This window comes from Ambystoma mexicanum, chromosome 7q (assembly GCF_040938575.1).
Source record: "Ambystoma mexicanum isolate Mex_15411 chromosome 7q, UKY_AmexF1_1, whole genome shotgun sequence".
NCBI classification, from domain to species: domain Eukaryota; kingdom Metazoa; phylum Chordata; class Amphibia; order Caudata; family Ambystomatidae; genus Ambystoma; species Ambystoma mexicanum.
In genome coordinates, this window is record NC_090941.1 from 907,339,292 (window position 1) to 907,362,451 (window position 23,160).

Consider the following 23,160-nt stretch of genomic DNA (forward strand, 5'->3'; position numbering starts at 1 on the left):
CCCGTAATGATTTACCGCTGCCTGATTTGCCAGATTCACTGGGGGTATTACAGCCCCAGCGGTCCGGTAAGTCAGGAGCCGGTAAAATGTTGATCCCCTATGGGACTCCACAGTAATGGGGACCCCGGATCACCGGCACCGTTAACAACGGTGCCGGTGCTTCTTTGAAAGTCTGCGGGCGGGTGCCGTTCGGCCTGCCAGGTCTGACACTGCAGAACGGCATGCGCCTGCCGACTCATAGTTTGCCTGTCCGGAAACAACAGTGCCAGTAAGCTTACCTGTATAGGCTGTATAGGCGCAATATAAATACCAATAAATAAACCTGTGAAAAATGTAAACAATATGCATATTGCATATAGTTGATGCAATGAATTTAAACCTTATGAAATTATTAACTTAGTTCCAGATTTATTTTTATTTTTTTTCCTTCCAAATTGAATTACCCTTCTGTTCTGCTGCTGAGCAGATGTGGTGGAAGTGGTACATGACTGGGCAGCCCTTCCCTGTTTGAATGGTGCAGATCCTTGACATTAGTGGCCTGGGGCATCTTCCCTCCATGGAAGTTTGAAAGCTTACCGGCACTGTTGTTTCCAGACCTTCAAACTTGTAATGATGGCTATTGTGTTTCTGGGGGAAGGTGAGGAAAGAGAGAATGCCTCTGAGGAGGTGAAGCTGAAAGTTGGCCTTCTTGGCAAGGTCTGTGATGTGACACCAAGGCTTTTTTGAGGAGTGTGGGGTGAAGGGGCCAAAGGAGGGCAGACTGAGTGTAGGAGGGAAGGCTTGAGCTGTGGTCCAATGAGAAGGATCTCAGTCTTATCAGCATTAAGGCAGAGATCATTAGAAGTGCACCATGCTTGAATATCAGACAGACCATCAGGAATGAGAGAGGAAGAGGAGGCAGTGGAGGGAAGCTTGAAGGAGAGCTGTGTGTTGTCTGCGTAACACTGGAAGTTGGGAGAGAAGACAGCGGTCATATGGGCTAAAGGGGCCAGGTAGATGTTGAAAAGCCAAGGAGAAAGGATAGAGCCCTGAGTGACACCAGAGGTGGAGAGTGAGATGCAGAAGAGAAAAGGGTCCAGTTGAACCTGGGAAGGTTGGTCAGAGAGGAATGAGATGAACCAGTTCAGGGTCAGGTCCTTGATGCCAAGGGTATCTTGCAGCTGATTTATGAGGGTGGCATGATTGACTGTATCAAAGGCATAGGAAAGGTCAAGAAGGATGAGAATGTAAGGAAAGTTGGAATCAAGATTAGAGAGCATGTCTTCACGGGTATTCAGGAGTGCAGTTTCCATGCGTCTGGCAGCACTGATGCCAGATTGGTGGGTGTTGAGACAACCAACAGATTCAGTGAGCTTCTCCAAGAATTTGCCCCGGACAGGGTTTAATGGTGATAGCGCAGTAGGTAGCCAGACAAGAGGGGTCAACAGAGGAGAATGTGCACAAGGGAGTGCTTGAGGAGTAGTGGGAAGGATCCAGTGGCAAAGGAGGGATTGCAGAAATCTGCTAAGGCTGTAGCAAGGGAGGCAATGTTGTCCTTGATAATTCTGTAGGAGCAGCGGAGCACCTGTTTGGATGAGACTGTCATAGAGCGGACTTGTCTGGAGACCTCATCAGGTGATATTGGAGAGAAAGAGGAGAGAAGGAGGGAAATTAAGAGGGGGGCAAATGATGCCTGAGACCTGCTGAGGGAGAAGGGAGTGGTGAGGAGAGAGTGAGGACAGGATGTCCTGAGTTTTAGTAATGAAGTGAGAGGCCAGTGCAGTGCAGAGGGCCAGTGTAAGGCAGAGGGCCCCACAGATGCAAGCTTGAATATAGGCCCTCTTCCTTGTGCAGATGAATAGTCTGTATATCCTTTGGAAAAGGCAGCAGGACAGTCTGTCAGAGGATGCGCTCAAAGCTAGCTACTTCCGCTCAGCAGCTCTGCACTTGCGTTTCAGAGAGTCCAGGTCGGAGTCATACCAGGTGTTGTGCTTGGTGGCAGGCTTCATGCAGATCCTCATGACAGGGGCAAGGATGTCCAGTGTGTTGGAGATGGAGAGTTGAAGGTTAGTAAGGGCTGAGTCAGAGTGAGAGTCAGTGGCTGGAGTGGGAGGGGGAATGAAGGTGGCAGTAAATGTTGAAACTGACATTCCCTTCATAGGTTGAATGATGGAGAAGAAGACTGGCAGCGTGGGTGGGGGCTTAGCCGGGGACCCATGAGGTCCAGGTGAGAGGACAGGAGAGCATGATCAGACCAGGAAAGAGGTGTAGTAAGAGGGTTGGAGATGTGGAAATCTGCTGAGATGAGAGCATTCAAGGTGTGTCTGGCTGAGTGTGTCAGACCGGAAGGAAGAATGGAAAGGGAAAGAGATTCACAGAGGTTGCAGAAAAGTCCAGAGTCTGCATCAGGAGAGTCAAGGTGATAAATGAAGTCTCCAAGGAGGATAAGCTTGGCAGTGGAGGCCAGGAGAGAAGAGATGAGGTCAGACCACTCTGTGAGGAAGAAGGAGATTTGACCATGGGGACTGTATTTGGTGGCCAGAGTCAGTGAGACTATAGGAGAGACACCAAGCCTGCAGATGAGGCATTCAAAGGAGGAGTAGGACTGAGTGGGTATGATAGTAACAGGGACCCATTCAGGGAAGATCAGGGCCACTCCACCCCTGGACATGTTAGGCATAGGTATAGAGAGGATCTTGTAGCCCTCCAGGAGGAGAGTCTCAAAACTTGTGACAGAGCTGGCCTTGAACCACATCTCGGTGAGACCGACGACATTGAAGTCTTCAATGAGGTGGCAGATGTCAGAGGAGTGTTTGACGCAGAGCAAGTGTTGAGGGTTAGCTAAGTGGAGCTGGTTTCCATTTTTAAAGGTCTTCCAAAGAGGGATACAGGAATGTGGTACACCCATTGATGATGGCAAAGGCGCAAGACGGATGGCAGAAGAAGGAGTGTCATGAGAAGGGAAAAAGTTGATGAGAGATGGATGATGCCTATCCAGAAGGAGGAGGTTGGGCTGACAGCCCTAGAACATGACAGTGCCATTCAGGTAGACATTAATGAAGGCCCTAGAAGAAGGGAAGTATGCCAAGAGTACTTCCCAACAAGTGCCACCATTAATAGGAGTGGGATAGAAAGGGGAGAGCACTGAGAACATATGGGGAATCCAAACTTCTGGAGAGCGAACAACAAAGAGGATTTCAAGGACAGTCTGCCTGGAAGAAGTGTTGACGTAAATGTCAACAATGGACAGGCCCAGATTGGGGACAAGGAGATTGTTCTTGAACGTTTTCCTTCCAGAACACAAAAGAGAGATAGGATAGGTAATAGAGTAGCAGTTAAATAAGATAGGGAAAATGGAAAGCACCATAGAGGGAGAGAGTGGAGGGAAGGAGGGAAGAGAGAGGGAGAAACCCCAATGCACAATGGCAACTTCAACACACAGCGATGCAATAATCTCAGTTTAGGGGGTCCAGGAAAAAGGGAAAAGGCTTCAGTTTCAGCATACAGCAGAAAAAAGCATAAACACCTGGAAGTGAGCTTCGTGGATAGAGTGAAAAATGCCTGGATAGAGGACTAGAGGGAGGAACATCTACATTTCAAACACACAGAAATGCAAGACACACACATTTCACTTTCCCAGATAGAGGGAGAAAGCCTTAATTTCAAACACAACAGCAAATCAAAACACACAGATTCAAGTTCCTAGAAAGAGGGGGAAAGCCAATATGGGTAACTACGACAATTCACCAATAATGCCAGCTATGGATAACATACAACTGAGACATGCAGCAGACTGCAAGCTTAGCTAATATGAGTCATAAGAAAGGAGGGACAGTTAAATAGGAAGCAGTAATGGCTGTTCCCCCTGCCCATGGCTTTCCCACCTCTTCAGTCGCTGCTAGTTGATGGCTGCACTGCAGCTTCCACAGCACACACAGGCAAATGCAGTCTAGAACTGCTACTGTAGGAGCTGCCCTTTGCCTTGGGGCCCCTAGCTGCAGGAGCTGCACAGGAAGAGGGGCTGCCCTATCTGATTCTCACAAGTGGTGATGTACACCCAATCAAGGATTGGGGTGGGACGCGAGAGGGAGCAGGAAGGGTATCAAGCTCCAGAGGCCACAAAGCAGTGATATGCTAAGAAGGTATCATACTTTTAAATCTGGAGTGGGAAGCACAAGGATGAAACTAACACTTACCCCAATCAAGTCCTGATTTAAGTGCTGCGCTGAGCATCGGAAAGGGAATTCCCTCACCCGTTCATTCACACAATGGCAGGACACCCAATCAAGGGTTCGGGGGTAGGGTGGGAGGTGGGAGGGAATGGTGAACAGTAAGTGAATCAAGATCCAGAGCCCGCAAAGCAGTGATATGCTTAAAAGGTATTTTACTTTTAAATATGGAACCGGGACTCCCAGAGATTAAACTAACAATCACCCCAATCAAGTCCTGCTTTGACTGAGCTCTGCATAGGACCACATTGACTTTCTATTGAAATATTTTTCACATCTTTTTGGGGGGTTTCATTTTGAGGAATGTCTTTGTTGTTTTTGTCTTAAACACTGAATTGAATTGGCCTGCTCTTTATGATATGTTTATAATAAAAATGTGCATTCTTATTTTTGCTTGGTTTGGGCATTAACTTTAGTGTACCTTTACAGTGAAATTTGACTGCATTCTTTAATATGATTTCACCTCCCGGGCCTTTTATGAATATGTCCTGGGCTTTATCCCCTTACCAAAGGGCAAGACAAGTGATAGAATTGGAGGCTGTTGGATTGCTTAAAGAAGCTTAACCCCCAGAAGGGGCAATGTCATGCAGCTACATATTGTGTAAATGAACTTGCTTCAGAGGGGAGGCTTGGGAAACACAGCTTATGGAGGCAGATCTGCATTGCTCCCCTTACCCCAACCAACTTTCTTGATTGAGGAAAGGAAGTGGGGCTGAGAGTGCAGTATGCCTGGCTTCACTCGCATCTTTATGTAGGGAGGTGGAATGAATCACAGAAAAATCAATCTAGTACAACAAGCAACAACTGAAAAATAATTGTATGTTTTGCCATCATATGTGATTCTGCATCATATGCCTACATACTCATACTAAATTACCACCTACACTTTCATATTCTATGCAGAAGAATATTTATCATATACTGCCCTCATATGGCATATTACACACTCATGTGCTAGGTAGAGCCGCCTATGCCAGCTTTCATTTTCCTTAACTTACACAGAAGCCAACATCACTATATTACCTAGTCTGCACCACAGTACTACATGTTCCAGAATTATGTGTGCCTCCTTCAATTGACATTCATCCACAAGAGACCCAGAATTCAATGCTTTTCGCTCATTGGAGATATCCCCAAATGCCTACAGAACACTGCACAATATGGGCCAGCGACCATGCCAAGATGATGCAGGCAAACCTAAGTGGGAATATTCCTTCATCATGGTAGAACTAACTGCTTGGTTACCCTTATAACTGGGCGCATAGCAAACTTAGCTTTAGGACAGTGATTTGTCTTGACCTAATGTGCATCAACACTGACTTTCTAGAATGCTCCTTGTTACAGGAACCTCACAAAGACCACCAGTTCCCTTCAACAGCCCTTTTAAATGCACCTTCTTTCATTCAGGGCAATTCAGCTTCATCTTGAACAGGCAAAATGTGGTGCCTGATAAGGTTGTGCGCAATAGGCCAAGAAATAGGAAACTGTCTGGAAATAATGGAGGTTGATGCAGAGGTTAGCAGGGAAAGGTTGGTTCCGCAACCCACTTATTAGAAAGTACTAAAAAACGGAATTCCCAGATCCACGCTAAAAACCCCTCTAATATATTTAGAAACAAACTGTACTTGCTCAGGAGCCAAATGGTTGGTAAACAATGTCAGCATTTATTCAATTTTAAGTCATTAGAAAGTTGTGATTGGATGAGAACCAAAAGGCACTAAGTTTTGTATAATGTGCTCTTTATGCATCACATTTACGTAGGATGAAGTAATATAAATGTCTCAGTTGTACAACATGGTTTCAATAATGTTAATTATATGTGATGGTTGAATTTCCATTTGAACTGAGTGCTTTCTCAATAAGGGCATGCCCTGAAGAGGACCCGCGAGGAAACGCGTGTTGGTACTTATTCATGTCTCATTGGGACTTTTTCATGATTTCTAGGGTATTTTTGCTTTAAGTGGATTTTTGAGGTATCTCAGATGTTCTATGGCATAATGCAATTCATCTGTTTGTATAGGTATTTTTCTTGTCTCCTTATGATCTACTCAGTCAACTTGAAAGTAGTGTTTAATCACCCTTGAGTTAGTGTGGAACTTAGTGCCTTTTGGTTCTCATCCAATCACCACTTTCTGATGACTTAAAGTTTAATAAATGCTGACATTGTTCATCAACCATTTGGCTCCTGAGCAAGTACAGTTTGTTTCTAAATACATTAGAGGGGTTTTTAGCAAAGCTCTTGGAGTTCCGTCTTTTAGTACTCATCCTGAACTGTTGACCCCCAGACTTGCACTGATGAAGACACGGTTATGTCCTTTTCGGAGAACACTTATTTGGCTTGCAACTCAATGAATATACCCTATAGCTTGCCACACTTTGATATGAAACTCAGAGACTGACAGTAGGGACCCGTGAATAATACAAGTCATTGATAGGTTGGATGATACATTAAAGATTGGAAAACTATGTCCATATTGTCTCCTAGAAGAGACCCATCTAGGGACAATCTATAATGATGTCTGAAACGGTGCACTCTGCCCCCGTGTAGTGCTAACCCATAGGCACAGAGATTCTTGTTGCACCAAAAGGTTTTTTCAGAGTGCAGAATTGCACCTCAAAGAGGAAATATATATGGTTTTGTTCTGATGTTGGGGTTCTACCTTTGGGTATCAAAACCTTTCCTGGTGTATTATTGCTGTTATAGGAAGGTTCACCTTCATGAGAAAGATTGGTCTCTCTGTTGTTTCGATACTTTCCATGCAATATGACCAACATTTTTTCCTATATCTAATTTAATTTGTAGTTGAATTTTATTTTGGATGCTGCACGAGAGCAAACCTCGCTACAGCATGGGTCAGAGTGCTACGCACTGGTACGGTAGCAGGCATGCAATAGATGGCTTGTAGGGGAGCAGTCATTACAACGTAACATGCATGTTTCCCTTGCACATCTTGTCTGCAGTTTTTTCTGAATGATGCACCAGCACGTTCTAAGATGCACAGTTGCATCCTTCAGGTGCATGAGAGCGTGTTTGTGATTCCGTGCAAACTCCCCAAAAAGAGCCAAACGTTCTAGTTCAGGGTTTTTCAACTCCAGGTCTTGAGGGTGGGAAACATGTCGGATTTTCAGGATACCCTCATTAACAATCATGAGATAAAATTGCATACAACGATTCTCAGTGTATGCACATTTTTTCAAGAATATTGAGGAATATCCAGTGCTGGCGATCGGGCCAGCTCTGAAAAGAAAACGCCCGCGAGCAAACTGTAACTTCCTCTGATCACCCCGTGCAAGGGGTCACAAGAGGAAGTTACAGTCCTCCGCCATGACCCGGTCCTCAGCCATGACCCGGTTTATTAATTTATTTGTGACAATTTTGTTGGATACATGGACCAGGATTCTTTATTTATTTATGCAATGTTTTTTTCAATACCTGTATCAGACAAACATGGCATACATAAATAAATATACAGGTATCCGACAAACATTGCATGAATAAATAAATAATACGGATCCATGTCCACACGATGCACCCACCAAATTGCTTTCAGAGGGGAGCTGCAGGAGCTGTGCCAGGTGTGGGTCAAGTAAAAGAAAACGTCACTTATGGTGAAAAGAAATTACCCTGTTTGAATAGAACCCAAGGGGGGATTTTTTTTAAATAAAATGGGACACAAATTGTGCATTTTAAAGAATATTTACTGAGCAACACTGGTCAAAACTATAATCCGCATAGTGAAGTAACTCATCACCAGTTCATTGTAAGTGATTTAGAGTGGAATTTATATATAGTTTTGAAAAGAAGCAGCCTGAAAGAAATAGCACTGTTTTAAACTATTATTGTGGACATTTCCTTTGATATGAGGTCAACTGCCAGCTCTGCCCCACTACAACCCGCCTACTTGGGCAGGACCCCCCAAACTCTGCTCCCACCCCGGCCCTTGTGGGATCCCCCACCAATTATTTGCCATTTCTATCACTGGGGATATCCCGAAAACCCATAAGGATTCCGGCCCTTGAGGCCTGGAGTTGGACAACCCTGTAGTTTATGCACATTTTCACGGGACACTTTTGGGGTTGCGGACCAGTTCGCCCGCACACCCTAAAAGCACTCCAATGCCTCCCACCACTGCTCGCCGTGTTCTCCAGCTTCACCACAAAATAAATGTGAAAACATTTTCAATACGCCCCAATGCCACGTGGGGGGGGGGTTGCCAGACCTGAGCTGGGGGGTATGTTATAGGATGCTGTCAGTGATGACAGTAGGCTTACCTCACTCACAGATACCTCACTTGGTTAAACCTGAGTTGGTTTGAACTTTTCCGAGAGAATCTCTGGAAAGGTTTGAGAAGTTCCTGGGACTTAAACCATCCCCATTTCGGGTGGTTTCTGTTTTGTCTCTACCTGTTGGGCCACCCCTCCTTACCGAGCACAATCACCTGTCTATGTTTTTGTTGGTTTTTCTTCTGAATGTCTTCTCAGTGTAATGCTTGATGTACATCACAATACACAGAACATGGTTCGCGGGTATATGCAACTGGAGGAAATGTGTGTGTGTGTGTCATGTAAGGACAGGGTGCATGTCAGGTGAGGACAGGGTGCAGGTCAGGTAAGGACAGGGTGCATGTCAGGTAATGACAAGGTGCATGGCAGGTGAGGACAGGGTGCATGGCAGGTAAGAACAGGGTGCATGACATGTAAGGACAGGGTGCATGTCAGGTGAGGACAAGGTGCATGTCAGGTGAGAACAGGGTGTATGGCAGGTAAGGACAGGGTGCATGGCAGGTGAGGACAGGGTGCATGTCAGGTGAGGACAGGGTGCATGGCAAGTGAGGACAGGATGCATGTCAGGTGAGGACAGGTTATATGGCAGGTGAGGATAGGGTGCATGGCAGGTGAGAACATGGAGCAAGGCTGGTAAGGACAGGGTGCATGGCAGGTAAGGACAGGGCACATGTCAGGTCAGGACAGGGCGCAAGTCAGGTAAGGACAAGGTGCATGACAGGTAAGGACAGGGTGCATGGCAGGTAAGGACAGGAAACATGTCAGGTGAGGACGTGGTGCATGTCAGGTGAGGACAGGGTGCATGTCAGGTGAGGACAGGGTGCATGGAAGGTAAGGACAGGGTGCCTGGCAGGTGAGGACAGGGTGCATATCAGGTGAGGACAGGGTGCATAGCAGGTAAGGACAGGGTGCATGTCAGGTAAGGACAGGTGCATGATAGGTAAGAACAGGGTGCATGTCAGGTAAGGACAGGGTGCATGGCAGGTAAGGACAGGGTGCATGTCAGGCGAGGACAAGGTGCATGTCAGGCAAGGACAAGGTGCATGACAGGTGAGGACAGGGAACATGGCAGGTAAGGACAGGGTGCATGACAGATAAGGACAGGGTGCATGTCAGGTAAGGCCAGGGTGCATGGCATGTGAGGATAGGGTGCATGGCATGTGAGGACAGAGTGCATGGCAGGTGATGACAGGGTGCATGTCAGGTAAGGACAGGGTGCATAGCAGGTAAGGACAGGGTGCATGTTAGGTAAGGACAGGATGCATGTCAAGCAAGGACAGGGTGCATAGCAAGTAAAGACAGGGTGCATGTCAGGTAAGGACATGATGCATGGCAGGTAAGGACAGGGAGCATGTCCCGGTGCTGCTCTGTGATACTTCCTTCCTCCCCCCGCGAACCCTTCTATTTTGAGACCTGCGGGTTTCCCGCTGGCGTGCTGCTGCCGAGCCTGAGGTGCTTGCAGCCGTTGAGAGGGAATGCGCTTTAATTGTCTCTTTTTTTGAGGGGCTCCTCATTGGAATGCACGCCGGCACTGGCGGGGCGCTCTGCCTTGTGAGATAAGCAGGTCTCCCCCACAGTGACTGTCTGTATTGCAGTTAGTCGCTGGCTTTTTCCCAGCTCTGGAGCTGCAGTGTTTTTCTCCTTCCGATGGAGCGTTTTCAGCCCACTTGAGCGGGCATGGCAATTTTGCGTGATTGTTCTGGGTGGGCGTTCGCATCCTTTCACATTTTCTGGCTGCCAAGCACGCGTCCTCTTTTTCTTTCGTTTCCATTTCCCCCGTTTAATGGGAGCTAATTGCAGAGGAGCAGGGAAGCCCCGGTTGTCTGCGGTCATTGCTGCATCGTCGACCTTTCATCGAGGGAGGGACGCGTGGACGGGGCACAGGTAGACCTCCCCACACGCTGCGTTCCGCCGAAGTGAAGACGTCTCGCCGCTGAGCTGCTGTCACTCCATGTGCTGCTGGCTGGGCTCCTTGCATCTCTGGCATACCGCAGCGCTGGGGGAATGTGTCCTATTCTGAAGAGCCCTGCCTGCTTTAGACCAATGATTTGCCATTGCAAACTTGCATGCACCAACAACACGTTGTCGCTGATGTTTGGATGCAAGGTAGGTGACGGGATGCCTGCCTAACTCCTTTCAGTGCATGCTTCGACGCCTATTAGCGTTGGATGTCTCTGTGCTGTGTCTTGTGCTCCATTGACTTGGACTCTACTCTGTGCATACCAATTGATTTGCAGCTGTGCGAGTTTCTGCTGTGCGTTTTTTGGCATTTGAAAAAAAACGCCAGTGTAGCAGAAGTAATTCCAGTTTCCAGCACATCATGGGAGTAGTCTCACGGGGGACTCCTGCTTAACCTCTCTCACCACAAAAGCAAGAAACCCCATAAGTCCCCCGCCGACCCATCCTCCCCTCCATTGTGATCTCTCGCATCTCTTTAACAGTTTGAGCCGCAGACCGTTTACACCAGAGATGATTAGCGATGCTAACAGGTAAATGGCAGTGACCATTACTGTGGCACTTTTTACATTTTACAATTCTATAAACTTTTAATATGCTGTGATTGCTGGTGGATTACATAATAAAGGGGGGTAGGAGCTTGCTAAACTTGCTGTAAGCAGCGTGAAACACACTTGTCATGCATTTTAATTCACCATGTGATCTTTTAGGAGTTCATTTTTTTTTAGGTTTCTATTTATTTGCCTGCTAGAATTGGTATATTTCTGTTCAAGATGGGAAAATAAGATGAAAAATAAAGGTACAATCATATGAGGCAATTTTGGAAAAAGTGGTGGTAAAAGCATGTATTGCTGCTTTTTAAACCACAACATATTTTGTATAATTTAGCAAGCAAAGTTGGAGAGCAACGCTGATTTAAAATGTTTGCTTGGTCTTTCTAGTCCCACCTATAAAATCTGCTTGATTTTCTGCCAACTTGTATGTTTATGCTGCAGAAAACAATTTGATTTCTTTGGAATCCACCTGACATTGACACCAGGTAAAAGCAGGCAGATTCCAAAGGAGTCCACTGTAGATTGCATACACACTTGTCTAGGTGATTTCACCTGTGTTTTACTATTTGCTTTTTCACTAAATAGTGGAAACAATTAAAATCACATGCAAATAATCTCTTGCACAAAAGTGCAAACAGAATTGGTCCCCTCCGTGCAACTTAGGATTCAAAACAAAATGACCTCCATAAACACTTTGATCAACATGTTTCTACAATCATCTATACATTGTCCAATTGGTTTATCATGTCACTTGAACAAAACAAAAAGGTGATGGCTGGAAGGTTTTGAATTAATGTTAACCACAGGCACAGCTCTGGGAAACCCTCCAGACCATCACTTTTCAGCCTGCCCAGCCATTACAGAAGGGGAACGACCATATGCAAACCAGGCTTTGCCCCACTCAAAATGGGGCAAGTTCAGCCCACACTGCTAGGTCACATCCCTTCTGCACAAGACCACAAGCATCCCCAGACATGTTTCAGCCTTGTCAGGCGTCATCAGTGAGGAGTAGTTTAGGTCTCTAGGCCCAGCAGGCTCAGGACCCACGTCTGGGCATACCCGTCCCACTCGGGGTGACTTAAGCAAAACAAAAAGATGTTGGCTGGAAGGATTTGAATTAATCATAACCACGGGCACAGCTCTGGGCAACCCAACAGACCATCATATTTTAGCCTGCCAAGCCATTACAAAACGAGAAAGACCATATGGAAACCAGGCTTGGTCCCACCCCAAAAGAGCAGTCCAGCCCAAACCGCTAGGCCACATCCCTTTTGCATGAGACCACAAGCATTCCCAGGCACGTTTCATCTGACTGATTTTCATATGACAGGGCTCCTTTTGCGATGGCACAGATGGGCTAAAAAACAGTTGTGTGGAAGGTTGCCAAGAGCAGTGCCATTGGTTCAGATTTACTCAAAACCTTCCACCCATCACTTTTTTGGTTATAGTTTGTATCCCTCTGTGAGAGAGGGTAGGCCCAGACGTGGGTCCCTTGCTCACTGCCCCAAACTGCACTTCACTGAGGAGACCCAACAATGCCAAAACATGTCTGAGGTTACTTGTGTTTCCATGCAGAGGGGACCTGGGTAGCAGTTCTGGCTGGGATGCTCCCATTGGTGGCATTACCTGACTGATTTGCGTATGGCTGGACCCCTTTTGCGATGGCACAGATGGGCTAAAAAATGGTGGTGTGGAAGGTTGCCCAGAGCACTGACAGTGATTCAGAATTATTCAAACCCTACCACACATCACTTGTTTGGTTATAGTTTATCATGTAAAATGGGCACTCTTAAAGTAATCTGTATTAAACAGACTACTATTGTAGGTCTTTAAAGTCAAACATGAATATATATTTGTACCAACTTGAGCTTGGAAGATACCTACATTTCAGACGGGCCTTGAATTCCAGCTTCACCACTTAACCAAAGGGTGTGATCTGTGCATTTGCCGTACCTGCCAAAATTAGGTGCACTTGGAAAATGTATCAGTTCCCAGTGTACACTATTCCAAAAAAAGCCTCACTCAAGATTTAATAGGCTAGTTTAGCTGCGTTTATAATAACAGTGATCCTTAATATTAACCATACGAAGTAACAAATCTGTATGTCACTCTGGGAATATTGGTTACATTTCCATGTGTTGTTGCTGTTGCATCACGACTCTCTACCCAGCATAGTAGCACTCATGTACACCCTCATAATATACTGCAAAACTAAAATGTGCTTCAAAATGATATTTGATAGGCCACACAATGTCTCATTCTATGTTGCAGTATTTTGGGTGGGTCTGTCTTTCACAACAATATGACCCCTCCATCGCGGCCTGCTGGGAGTAGCCACAGTGTCAGGGAGCGAACTGAAGCTGAGATGGAATAAGTGCTGAGGCCCTCGTTGCTCAATCCTTGCAGAGGAGCGGAGGCATCACCCTCGATTCTCTCCAGACGGGCCAAGTAGACATGGTGGGGGTGAATGGGAGAGATGGTATATCGGTATGGTGCTAAGGGAGAGTGGTATGAAGGTGACTGGGGTTAAAAGGTGAAGGGAGAGCCGATGAAATATAAAGGGGAGAGCAGATGGGAAGATAATAGCTTTTTCCATTACTTGTCTTTCTTCTCTTTTGCTCTGAGTTTGTACTGTTTATTCTAGGTCAGTTTATGCTTATATGCTGAATAAAAGGTGTACAGATTTTATACTTCGGGGATGATTAATTGGGATTGTTAGAGATCTAGAGATCTGCAGTTAACATTTTTCATTTTTCGTGCTGTGACAAAGTCAGTTTTCCTTGGGGGAAATGGGAGAGCAAATAGAAGCTAACGAGAGGAGTGGTTCAATGGTGAGAAGGATGGGGGGACAGATGGAATGTGTAGACAATGGAAGGTGAAAGGAGAGAGGGTTTTATGGAAGATGACACAGGAGCAGTGGCAAGATGAGAGCATAAGATGTTGGAAGAGCTACAGGAGAGCATGTGATTTTTGAAAGGAGGAGCAGATTGAAAGGTAAACCAGCTTTCCCATTTGAGAAATTTGAGTGGTCCTGGACAAATCACTTTGTCAGCAGGATCTGGTGAGGCGAGCAGGCTGTTGCTTCCAGTGATAACCCTAAACACATACTCCTAATAGTAGAAAAGAGAACTTACAATCAGTGGTCGAAGTGTACAAAAAGAATTAGTGGAATTATGTTCCCTACTGGCTTATGCCCACCCCCCACAAACCCCATCACCATGCCCCGTCCCACGTACAATCCAAACCCCCAAACACATGTTCCTGCTGTTTAAGGGAAGGTTCAGTGCAGTGCACTGAAAGTGCAAGTTTCAACTTCTTCTTACACTTTTATTTTAAAACAAAACCATTCCGGAATAGTTTATTTTTCAAATAAAAGTACAGGAACATTAACACTTAAATTTAAAAGAAGTAGATCAGCACCGCTCCTAACCGTTCCTGCTCACTTCGACCACTGCTTATTATAGACGGAACATTTGTCCTTAAAGTTCATCAATGTCACACTTGTGAAAGCCATTAACTCCTCCCACACCAAGATCTGCCTACCCAGGGCCCTCTGTCAATCTTGCTCACGGGGCCCTTCGCCTTAAATCTTCCACTGGACAGACTGTCCCCATAACTGCGGGAGAAGCGATTTTCAATATCTTTTACATTTTGCAAATATGACCCGATTGCCCAGTCATTTTTGATTTTTTGGTCTACTTAAGAGATGTTGACTTTTGCGCTCAGCGCTGCTGCCTTAATTTGAAGCCTTGTGCGAAGAGTGCACACTTTGATTTTGGTGGTGGGTCTAAAGCAAAATAGCACCTGGATTGACACTGTGCTTCAGTCAGCAGTGAGTTCATTTGAGCTCTCCCTTAAGAAAACTCCCATTGCTATGCATGTGATTTTGCTTTGTTTTATGTCATGCTTTCAAGGGTGAAAAGGCATGTCAGTGGAAGCCTGGTCAGGATACTGAAGCAGTCCAGTTAAGTATCCCATAACACTATCCCTTCTGACCCTTCACATTGCACTTGCACGTTCTGAATTACTCACAGGGCATAGTAGGCTCGTCCTTTTCCCTTTCCCCTCCTCTGTTGTGTACTCAATATGTATCACTCCCTTGATCCCACCTTCGCCCTGTGGGCCTTTTGATACAGTATGTACTTGCTGTATAAGTGCCTAATAAGCGAACAATAAATAAATAAACAGCTATAAAGTGAGGGACCTGTCAAGTGTTCTGTAGAAGTGACCTGCCTGTGGTTGTTATGGTGGGAGGTTAACCGTGCCTTTGCCTGGTGAGACAGCAGTTGGACTGGTAGGGAAGAAGCTGGCCCTACCACTTTCCTAGGCCTGATGGAGCCATGATGCAGCCTTGCCACGGCACAATACAGCCCTGCTGCAGCCTGCAGTCATGCCCTGATACTGCCCTGCCGCAGCCCTGATGAAGCCCTGCCATGATCCTGATACAGCCCTGCCACATTCCGGATTACATCTCTGCCATGCTCCTGACACAGTACTGCCACGCCGGAGCCCCCGTGTCCTGATACAGCCCAGGGATCAGCTCTGGAGGCTTTGATGAAGCATGTCTAGAAGGAATAATCCTGGTAAATGTAATGCCCACGCCACCACTGACAACTTTGCAACATAATTCTTGCCATTTACTTGCACTCTCTATTTTGGAAGATGGAATATGTGAGGCAGAGTGGGATGCATAGATCTAGTCGGGATAAGCTGTGAATTGAACTCTACGTTTATTTCTGCCATTACACCCCATCTCACCTGTGTCAGCTTTGAGTCTGTGGAGCTATTGCATGGTTCATGAAAGGCATTGTGAAGTCGGGGCAATGTCTAGACAAGTGCTGCTGCAGGCCTTGTTTTCACAAGCATCCATTAAAAGAGATTGAGACAACTTTGGCAAATTAACCACCATTGCAGTTTGTGTTGTTATTAAATGCGGATTAACCCCTTAAGTGCTAAGGACAAGTATGTTTTTGCATAGACTTGATTAAAGCTCAGCAGTTGAGGGGTTAAAATCAAGGAAAAAATGTGTACGAAATTCCACTAGCAACAATCGAAGAATTTGCCACTATCTTTTGGCCCAAGTTATTGACTGATCAAGATCTATGTATTTCTCATTTGCCCACAACCTTACCAAAAAGTGGATATTCCATTAGGCCCAAGATATGTAGTTGTGAGCACGTATGTGAACATCACATTTGCAATATTGTATATACTTTTGAAGATGCACTATTATGCTCATTACAAAAATCTCAAGCAGATCTTGCTCTAATATGGCATTTTCAAAACCGATGTTGATAGATTACTTGATTGATTTTGAGATGTATGCAGCGCGAACGGTCACCCAAAGGCATCTTGGCGCTGGAGAGTGAGGTAGACCATCCATATGAAAACCACTAAAAGAAGCAGCTGACTAAAACAGAAGTGTCTTAATCGCTTTCCTAAAGGCCATATGATTACATGATTGCAATTATAGCTCTGGCACCAAAGGAAGTAATGGATTTGCCTCCAGGCGCTGTAACACAGATGACACATCGGGGAGTATTGCAGAAACTAGCATTAGGAAAAAAAAATGACTTACTGCAAAACAATAAACAGTATTAGGGACACTTTACACTAATGCAAATGCAATTAACACTATGAAAAACACTTCCTTAGTGCAACAAATGCTCTTGCAATGCATTTATGTACAAGCACAATGTTTACCATTGTCCTAGAGCTAGTGTAAAAATGCATTGAAAGAATGACGGGCAGAGGAGGTAGAGGTAAAGCGACAAAGGTTCAGAGGTTTGAACAGTGGCGGCTGGTGACTTTGAAAGGTGGTGGGGCAGAACTGTTGCGGGACAAATATGTAAGCGAGCGAGCCCGACCCACGTAAAGCAGAGTGCGTGGTGGTTTGCCCCCCAGGAAATTTTGGGAGTTATGGCTTCCAAAATGTACAATTTACTGCCTAACCAACTAAAAGAATTAGGGTTTCGGTATTAATAATGATACTTTATTATCCATTGGCGACAAAGATAAAGCTAATAGCTGCTGATTATAACGAGACGGCCATCCAGCAGCAGGGAGCTTAAACACTAACTGCCCACTGAAAAGCTCTAAACTCTCCTTTGCCAGCAAGGGGATGATCTGGAGGAACCAGTGTTAGAAGGCAATGAAGTGGTAATACCTCTGTGTCTCCCGTGGATAGAGAAAACGCAGCTAGTAATGCCGGCACTGCAAAGGGCACATTTAAAGCCGGAGAAATAAAAATAACGTTCAAATAAATTGAGAAATATATATATTGCAGTGTTTCAAGATCACAGACTGGCAACATGGGGGCAGTTGATGGGGGACCCTCCTGAGGCTCAGGCACCTTTTATTTGAAAAGGTTGAAAGGCCCCATCACCGTCCCTGGGTGCACCAAGACTAAAGTTATGGGGATGGGAGGTGTGAGGGAGCTGACCCATCAAATGTTGGCATAGAGACTAGATTCAGACATTGTGGGAGAGTGGCAAACTTACTTGTGTGGGGTCTTCTAACTTCTTTACACTTTGAATGAGGCTATTCTGGTGCAGCTTCAATGTTATAAGCAATTAAGTCTCTCCTTGTCTGAAACTGCACAAGAACTGCTGTGAGAATGAGCTGTCTTGTCCTCCAACCCTACCCATAAATCGCTCCCCTGACATGCAGGTGCTAACACTTCACGATTTCAATTGCCCAAAAATGTATGCATAGGAATTCATTTTCTAACAATGAAATGCTCTACATTAGTAGTTGCTGGGCTTTTGTTAATTGTGCAGCCACAAGCCCCGCATATTGTCTTTGTCCTTCCCTGCCACCGCTCTGCATGTCACTCGGGTCAAGTATGGAAAGGAGGGCAAAGCTCCTGCTGTCAGTGTGTCGCAAGCACCCCCCTTATATGGAGGCAGGAATGCGTTCGTATAAACCTTTACTGCTCTACAGTAAAATGATAACGTTTCTCCAGAATGGGCACGCCGATGGCAAGCCATGCCTCTAACAGTCCCTAAGTGTGCAGATTTGCTTGCAATGCCAGGCTGCCTGCCTGCACACACCAGCGCAACTACTGTAGGTAGCTCTGTCAGAGAGAGGGTATTGATTGGGAGCACTGCAAGTGTGGCCCATCAGGGGCTTCACTGATGGAAATGGTGCAGGGGTGCCCATGACCGACAGCACAGATAGGCAATGCTGCTGTCTGAGGCAGAGCATGAAAGGGGCACCACAGCCTTTGTGAATGATAAAAGAGGGTCATTGCTCTGTGAGTCTGTGTGTGTGTTGGGGACAGAGTGGCAGGGTGCGGGATAGCTTTATTCCTCACTTTGCCTTCCATTCCCAAGTGGAGACGCCAGTAGTCCTGTAGTTGCCCCAGGATGGGGCCCTATAATACTATCATGGAGGCTCGCAGTCATTCTTTGAAAAGGAGTTTCTTTTTCGGTGTGGCTACTCAGGCAACAGCAGTGCTGTGACATAAGACACACAATAGACAGTTATATCAGCCCTTCCCGTCTATCCACGTGCACTTGTCTGAGACACTCTGCTCCCATCTCTGGGACAGCACAGGGGAAATTAGCTAGGGCAACCATTGCATCTGGGTGTGGCGGCAGTGCAAACATCCCGCACAACTGCCCTGATTGCAGCCTTTCAAGTCCCGACTCCTGCCTTGTCTGCCCAGTGCCCTTCTTACCTGGTGGGCCGCCCGCTACCACCAAGGCGGGGGCCGCCTGGGCCTACTTTGTTCAGCCCCCCGGTCCGTGCCGTGGATGCCCAACTTGGGGCGAGCGTTGGTGGTAGCGGGCCCCGCTACCACCAAGGCTCGCCTTAAGTAAGTTGACGGCAGCAGCCAGTCACTCAGCTCGGCAGCACTGAACGACGTGTAGGCCTAGCCTAAGCCTACACGTCGTTCAGTGTTGAGTGACTGGGCCTGCCTGCTGGGCCCTGTAGTGGAAAGTGGTCCACATAGTTTGGGCCCGGCGGGGGGGACTCACTCCCGACTCCGAGTCTCCGAGTCCCCGGCCCGGGCCGAAACTAACAGAGAAGTTCTCTGTTAGTTTGGGCCCGGGCCGGGGACTCGGGACTCGGGAGTGAAAAAACAAGTTACAACAAACGAACGCTGCGCAGTGCGCACAAATTACTTACAGCGGGTCCGCGGCGTCGCTGCTGGGCTGGTGGGCTGGTGTGGCCTGGTGCTGCAGCAGCACTCCTCTCCGGTTTGCTGATGTTCGGCCGGCGTCGGGGGAATCCGGATTCGAAAAGAAAGGGTCGGGTGTGAAGGCGGCGCAGGCGCACGCACACACCCTGCGCCGCCAGTAGATACAGTATGTCATTGGCTGTTTGCCAGCCAATGACATACTGTATCCATGGCAGGGGAGGGAGGGATTAATAATATAAGTGCGCTGTTTGCGCACTAGCGGGGCCACCCCTGAAGCGCCCCGCCAGGCCTCTAATTAAAGGGGCTACGTAGAGTGCGTGGAGCTACGAGCTCCACGCACTCAACTATAAAAAAAAAAATACTAAATTGGGACGCGCCCCGCTGCCGGGTCGGGCGGCTATACACACACTGCACACTGATTGTTTCCTTGCCACAGCGCCCCCGCGCTGTTGGCAAAGGAAATGCAGCAGCATCTAGGCTAAAAGAGATTCAATCAGAGAAGTTCTCTGATTGAATCTCTTTTAGCTTCTCTCTCTTTTTCTGGGGGGGCGGCGCCCGGCCGCCCTATTATAGCAGCCGCCACTGGGTTTGAAAGCTTTGTGCAGAGGTGTAAAAGCATAGTTGAGAAGGGCATAGAGGAGACTGACATAGTAGTCGGATCTAGGAAACACTAAGGAGTAGTTTGGCTTTTTAGCAGTATTGGAAGGAAGACAATGGGCCTCATTACGACCCAGGCGGTAAGGGGTTTACGGCGCCGTAAACAGCGCCGACCCTTACCGCCTGAGTGCGAGGTCCCTTAGCGCCATGGCGAATTTAACACCTGCTTTTAGCAGGTGTTAAAATCCATGGCGCTAAGGGACCATGGAGTTAATTACGCCACCGTAATTTACGGTGGCGTAATTAACGCCTTCCCCACTCCCATTATGCCCTATGGGGCGAAAATGGGAATGGGGAAGGGTAAATGGGGATTGGGGACTTACCGCCCCGCCAAGGTCCGAATGGGGCGGTAAGTCCACCAACCACCATGGCGTAAACATAGTTTACGCCATGGTGGTAAAGTCACGGCCCAGGCGGTAACTTACCGCCTGGGTCGTGATGAGGCCCAATGGGTTGTTCTGCTATTGAGGAGGGAATCATATCTATCTGTACTCTATGTGGGGTTTCCCTGCTGCAACAAAACTAAGGAACGTCTGTGTCAGGATGTTAAACAAAGCGTCTTCGGCCCGGTGCCCAAAAGCCAAAACTGACCCTTACCCTCTAAAATAAATATAAGGTGAAATTGGGAATTTCTCTGAACTATGAACTTATAGTTTTCTCTTGAAGTGTCAAACATAAAGTTCTAAGGTGCGGAAAAGAAATAAAGTTCCATTTGGAAAGAGGGCTTCCCTGCCCCAAGATTTTGTCCATTGGTTATGATGATATTTCTTCACAGTTCAAAGTTGTTTAAGGGGAAACTCTCTTGAATCAAAACACAATTCTTGAATCACAGCATAGTTTTCTCCAATCCTTAAAGGGGTATGAGCTTCTGTTGCACACTTTCATATATGGGGTTTGATCCCTGAGATTTCTCATTCCTCCTTCCTTTCCCCTGGTATACTCTCCTGCAAAGACATTGTTCCTTGTTCCTGAAAAAGGGATATGAGCCTTCCCTTTTATTTATCTTCTTACCCCTGGGTTACTGCCCTGCTAGTGTATCATCACATTCTTGCTTGGGTGTGCATCCCAGACTCACTGTGTGGTTCACTAACCTGCCAGGGCTTTTCCACTCTTTGTTCAGTTTCTCTTTTATCCAGCTCACAACACTTGCCCAATATTACGTCATCAACCCTTTCTCATTACCTCCACTGCCTTTATTTAGGCTCTCGTTCTAAACAATGTTTATGTTTGCAATAGTTCCACTGCCTTGGCTTAGGCTCTTTCTTTCAACAATGTTCATATCAGTAAGAAGTGCACTGACTTTACTTAGGCTCTTTATCTCAATAGTGTTTGTATCAGTAATTATTTTACTTCTTTACCTAAGCTGTCTCACATAGTTTGCTGTGCACGGCATTCACCCAGAAGCACCCCGGTAACCTGCTCACTCTCTCTGGGCTTACCGACTGTGTGCAGCATCTTCAGCTTTCCTTGTGCTTCACCAGCATCTGTGTCCCAGTAAATTGATTGGCAGTACGCTTTGTGAATTGTTTGTTGCCTGCAGTGAACTTATCCTGATCTAGCTCCTCTGTACAATGTGCCCATTGGCCTCTGTGCTGCACTCGGCAGTCTGCTCACCTCTGCCGTCCTCCACAGTGTCAGCATCTTTCGGGTGCCTCTCCAGTCTCTGGTTCTCTTCTTCTCCCTGATTCAGTTCACCTGTGGCCCATTTAAATGTCCCGTTCTTTCTCTGCAGTCTGCAATGACTAGAATGCAGCATTGGCTTACTGTGTCCAGTCATCCTCATTACTCCATCCCTCCTCTTCTTCTCAGTACCAAAAGGGGGGGAAAGGTAAATGAAGTTCTCTGACAGAAACACCTGGGAGGCCAGTCTCTATATTACAATAAGCCATGTAGGAATGTTTCAATGGCACACAGTTGTCACTAAGCATTATGACTGAAGGGTTATCTTAACTCAGTCTTTACCCGTCTCCCTGGAGTGGGTCCTCTCCCACTTGGTCCTCTCGCCGATAGTCACGCCCAGGGTCGGAATCAGGTGGCTTCGGCCTTTCTCTGGCCGCATAAGAGAGGCTTCCTTCCAGGGAACCAGTGACGAGGTTGTCAGATTCGTTACAGTTTGGTATAGCTGAGGTTTCTAAAATGTGTCAAATGTGTGAACATTTTAGGCTGTATGTTGTAACAGGACCACCCCATCAACCTTCGATCCATACAATCAAACAGTTTCAGAATGTTTTTTTTTTTTTTAAACAGTTTCAGAATTTTGAAAACTAATTAATGCAGATGTATTCTCTCTCAGGGGAAATTAAGTACAATCCACCATTCTGACAAGGTAGGACAGGGGTCTAGGGACTGTTATTTAATGTATATTCTGGTCTGTAGGCTTGTTTTGGAACGATGCCCCTGGTGCACTCCAACCCTTTCATGAAATTCAGATTGTGCTCGTATGGGAATCACTTTCAAACAATTCCCAGCATTATTGTGGTTTTGCTTACCCTTAACATAGAAGCTATGGCTAAATCACTGTAATGGGAGGGCAGCATCCTATCACATGTTCCATGTTTCTTTATCTCGTATATGATTGCACAATCAGCAATATTTAATAATACCACTAATAGCTATAATTTTTTATCACACAGTGTGTGCTTACCAGAATGTTCAACATTTTGTAGCACTGTTGAAATCATGTGTTGTGACACAATTTAATCGCATACAGTAATGCATTGACCCAAGAATGATGTGATCAAAGGCTGATATGCTCCTCCTGTGATTCAGTTTAACTAAGGAAAACTTATAATATTTTATGTATATGTATATATTAACTGAAAGAACTGTAGTTAAGGGACAGTGATCCAATTTAACGCAACAACACCCTTGACTTTCAGCGGATGTGGGAAATGATGATCATCTTTACTAACATCCAAGTGCTTTACATGGAACACACATATACATACAATATCACCCAACCGCAGTTGGTACTCATTTATTGACCTTGGAAGGATGAAAGGCTAAATTGGCCTTGCCGGGATTCGAACCTGCAACCTGCAGATCACGCACAGATGGTCACAGAGCTCTCTTGCTGGCCTATAATTTTGTATGACACTGTGAATCCCAGCTGTTATGTATGTGCTCATGGGCTTTTCCGGGGGGGGGGCACCACGTTAAAGTGATCATGACATCCCAGATCTGTTGAATTTCAATGGTTTTGTTGTGTTAAATCTGATCACCATAACTGTCCCAGTTTTCTAAGTGAATTTAAATGGTTTTGTTATACCATAGTTTATTTGAGGGCCATTAGCCATGGCCTTTGACCATGGCCACTGTACATTTTGCACCGATAGGTTTATTTAGGACCCGCTAG

General features: G+C 46.2%; 1 protein-coding gene across 3 annotated transcripts in view; it reads left to right on the forward strand.

Annotated features, from left to right (window-relative positions):
• Positions 1–23,160, forward strand: part of DLG2 (discs large MAGUK scaffold protein 2) — a 5,493,568-nt gene that overhangs the window by 526,376 nt on the left and 4,944,032 nt on the right. The window contains exon 1 of one of the 3 annotated variants that reach the window (XM_069639851.1): positions 10,048–10,598. The exons of 1 other annotated variant lie outside the window; for it this stretch is intronic. In XM_069639851.1, coding sequence (XP_069495952.1) covers positions 10,497–10,598 — 102 coding nt within the window. In that variant the 5' untranslated portion in view covers positions 10,048–10,496. Of the gene's footprint in view, positions 1–10,047; positions 10,599–23,160 lie in introns of those variants that run through there. One more of the 3 variants, XM_069639850.1, reaches the window with a different exon arrangement.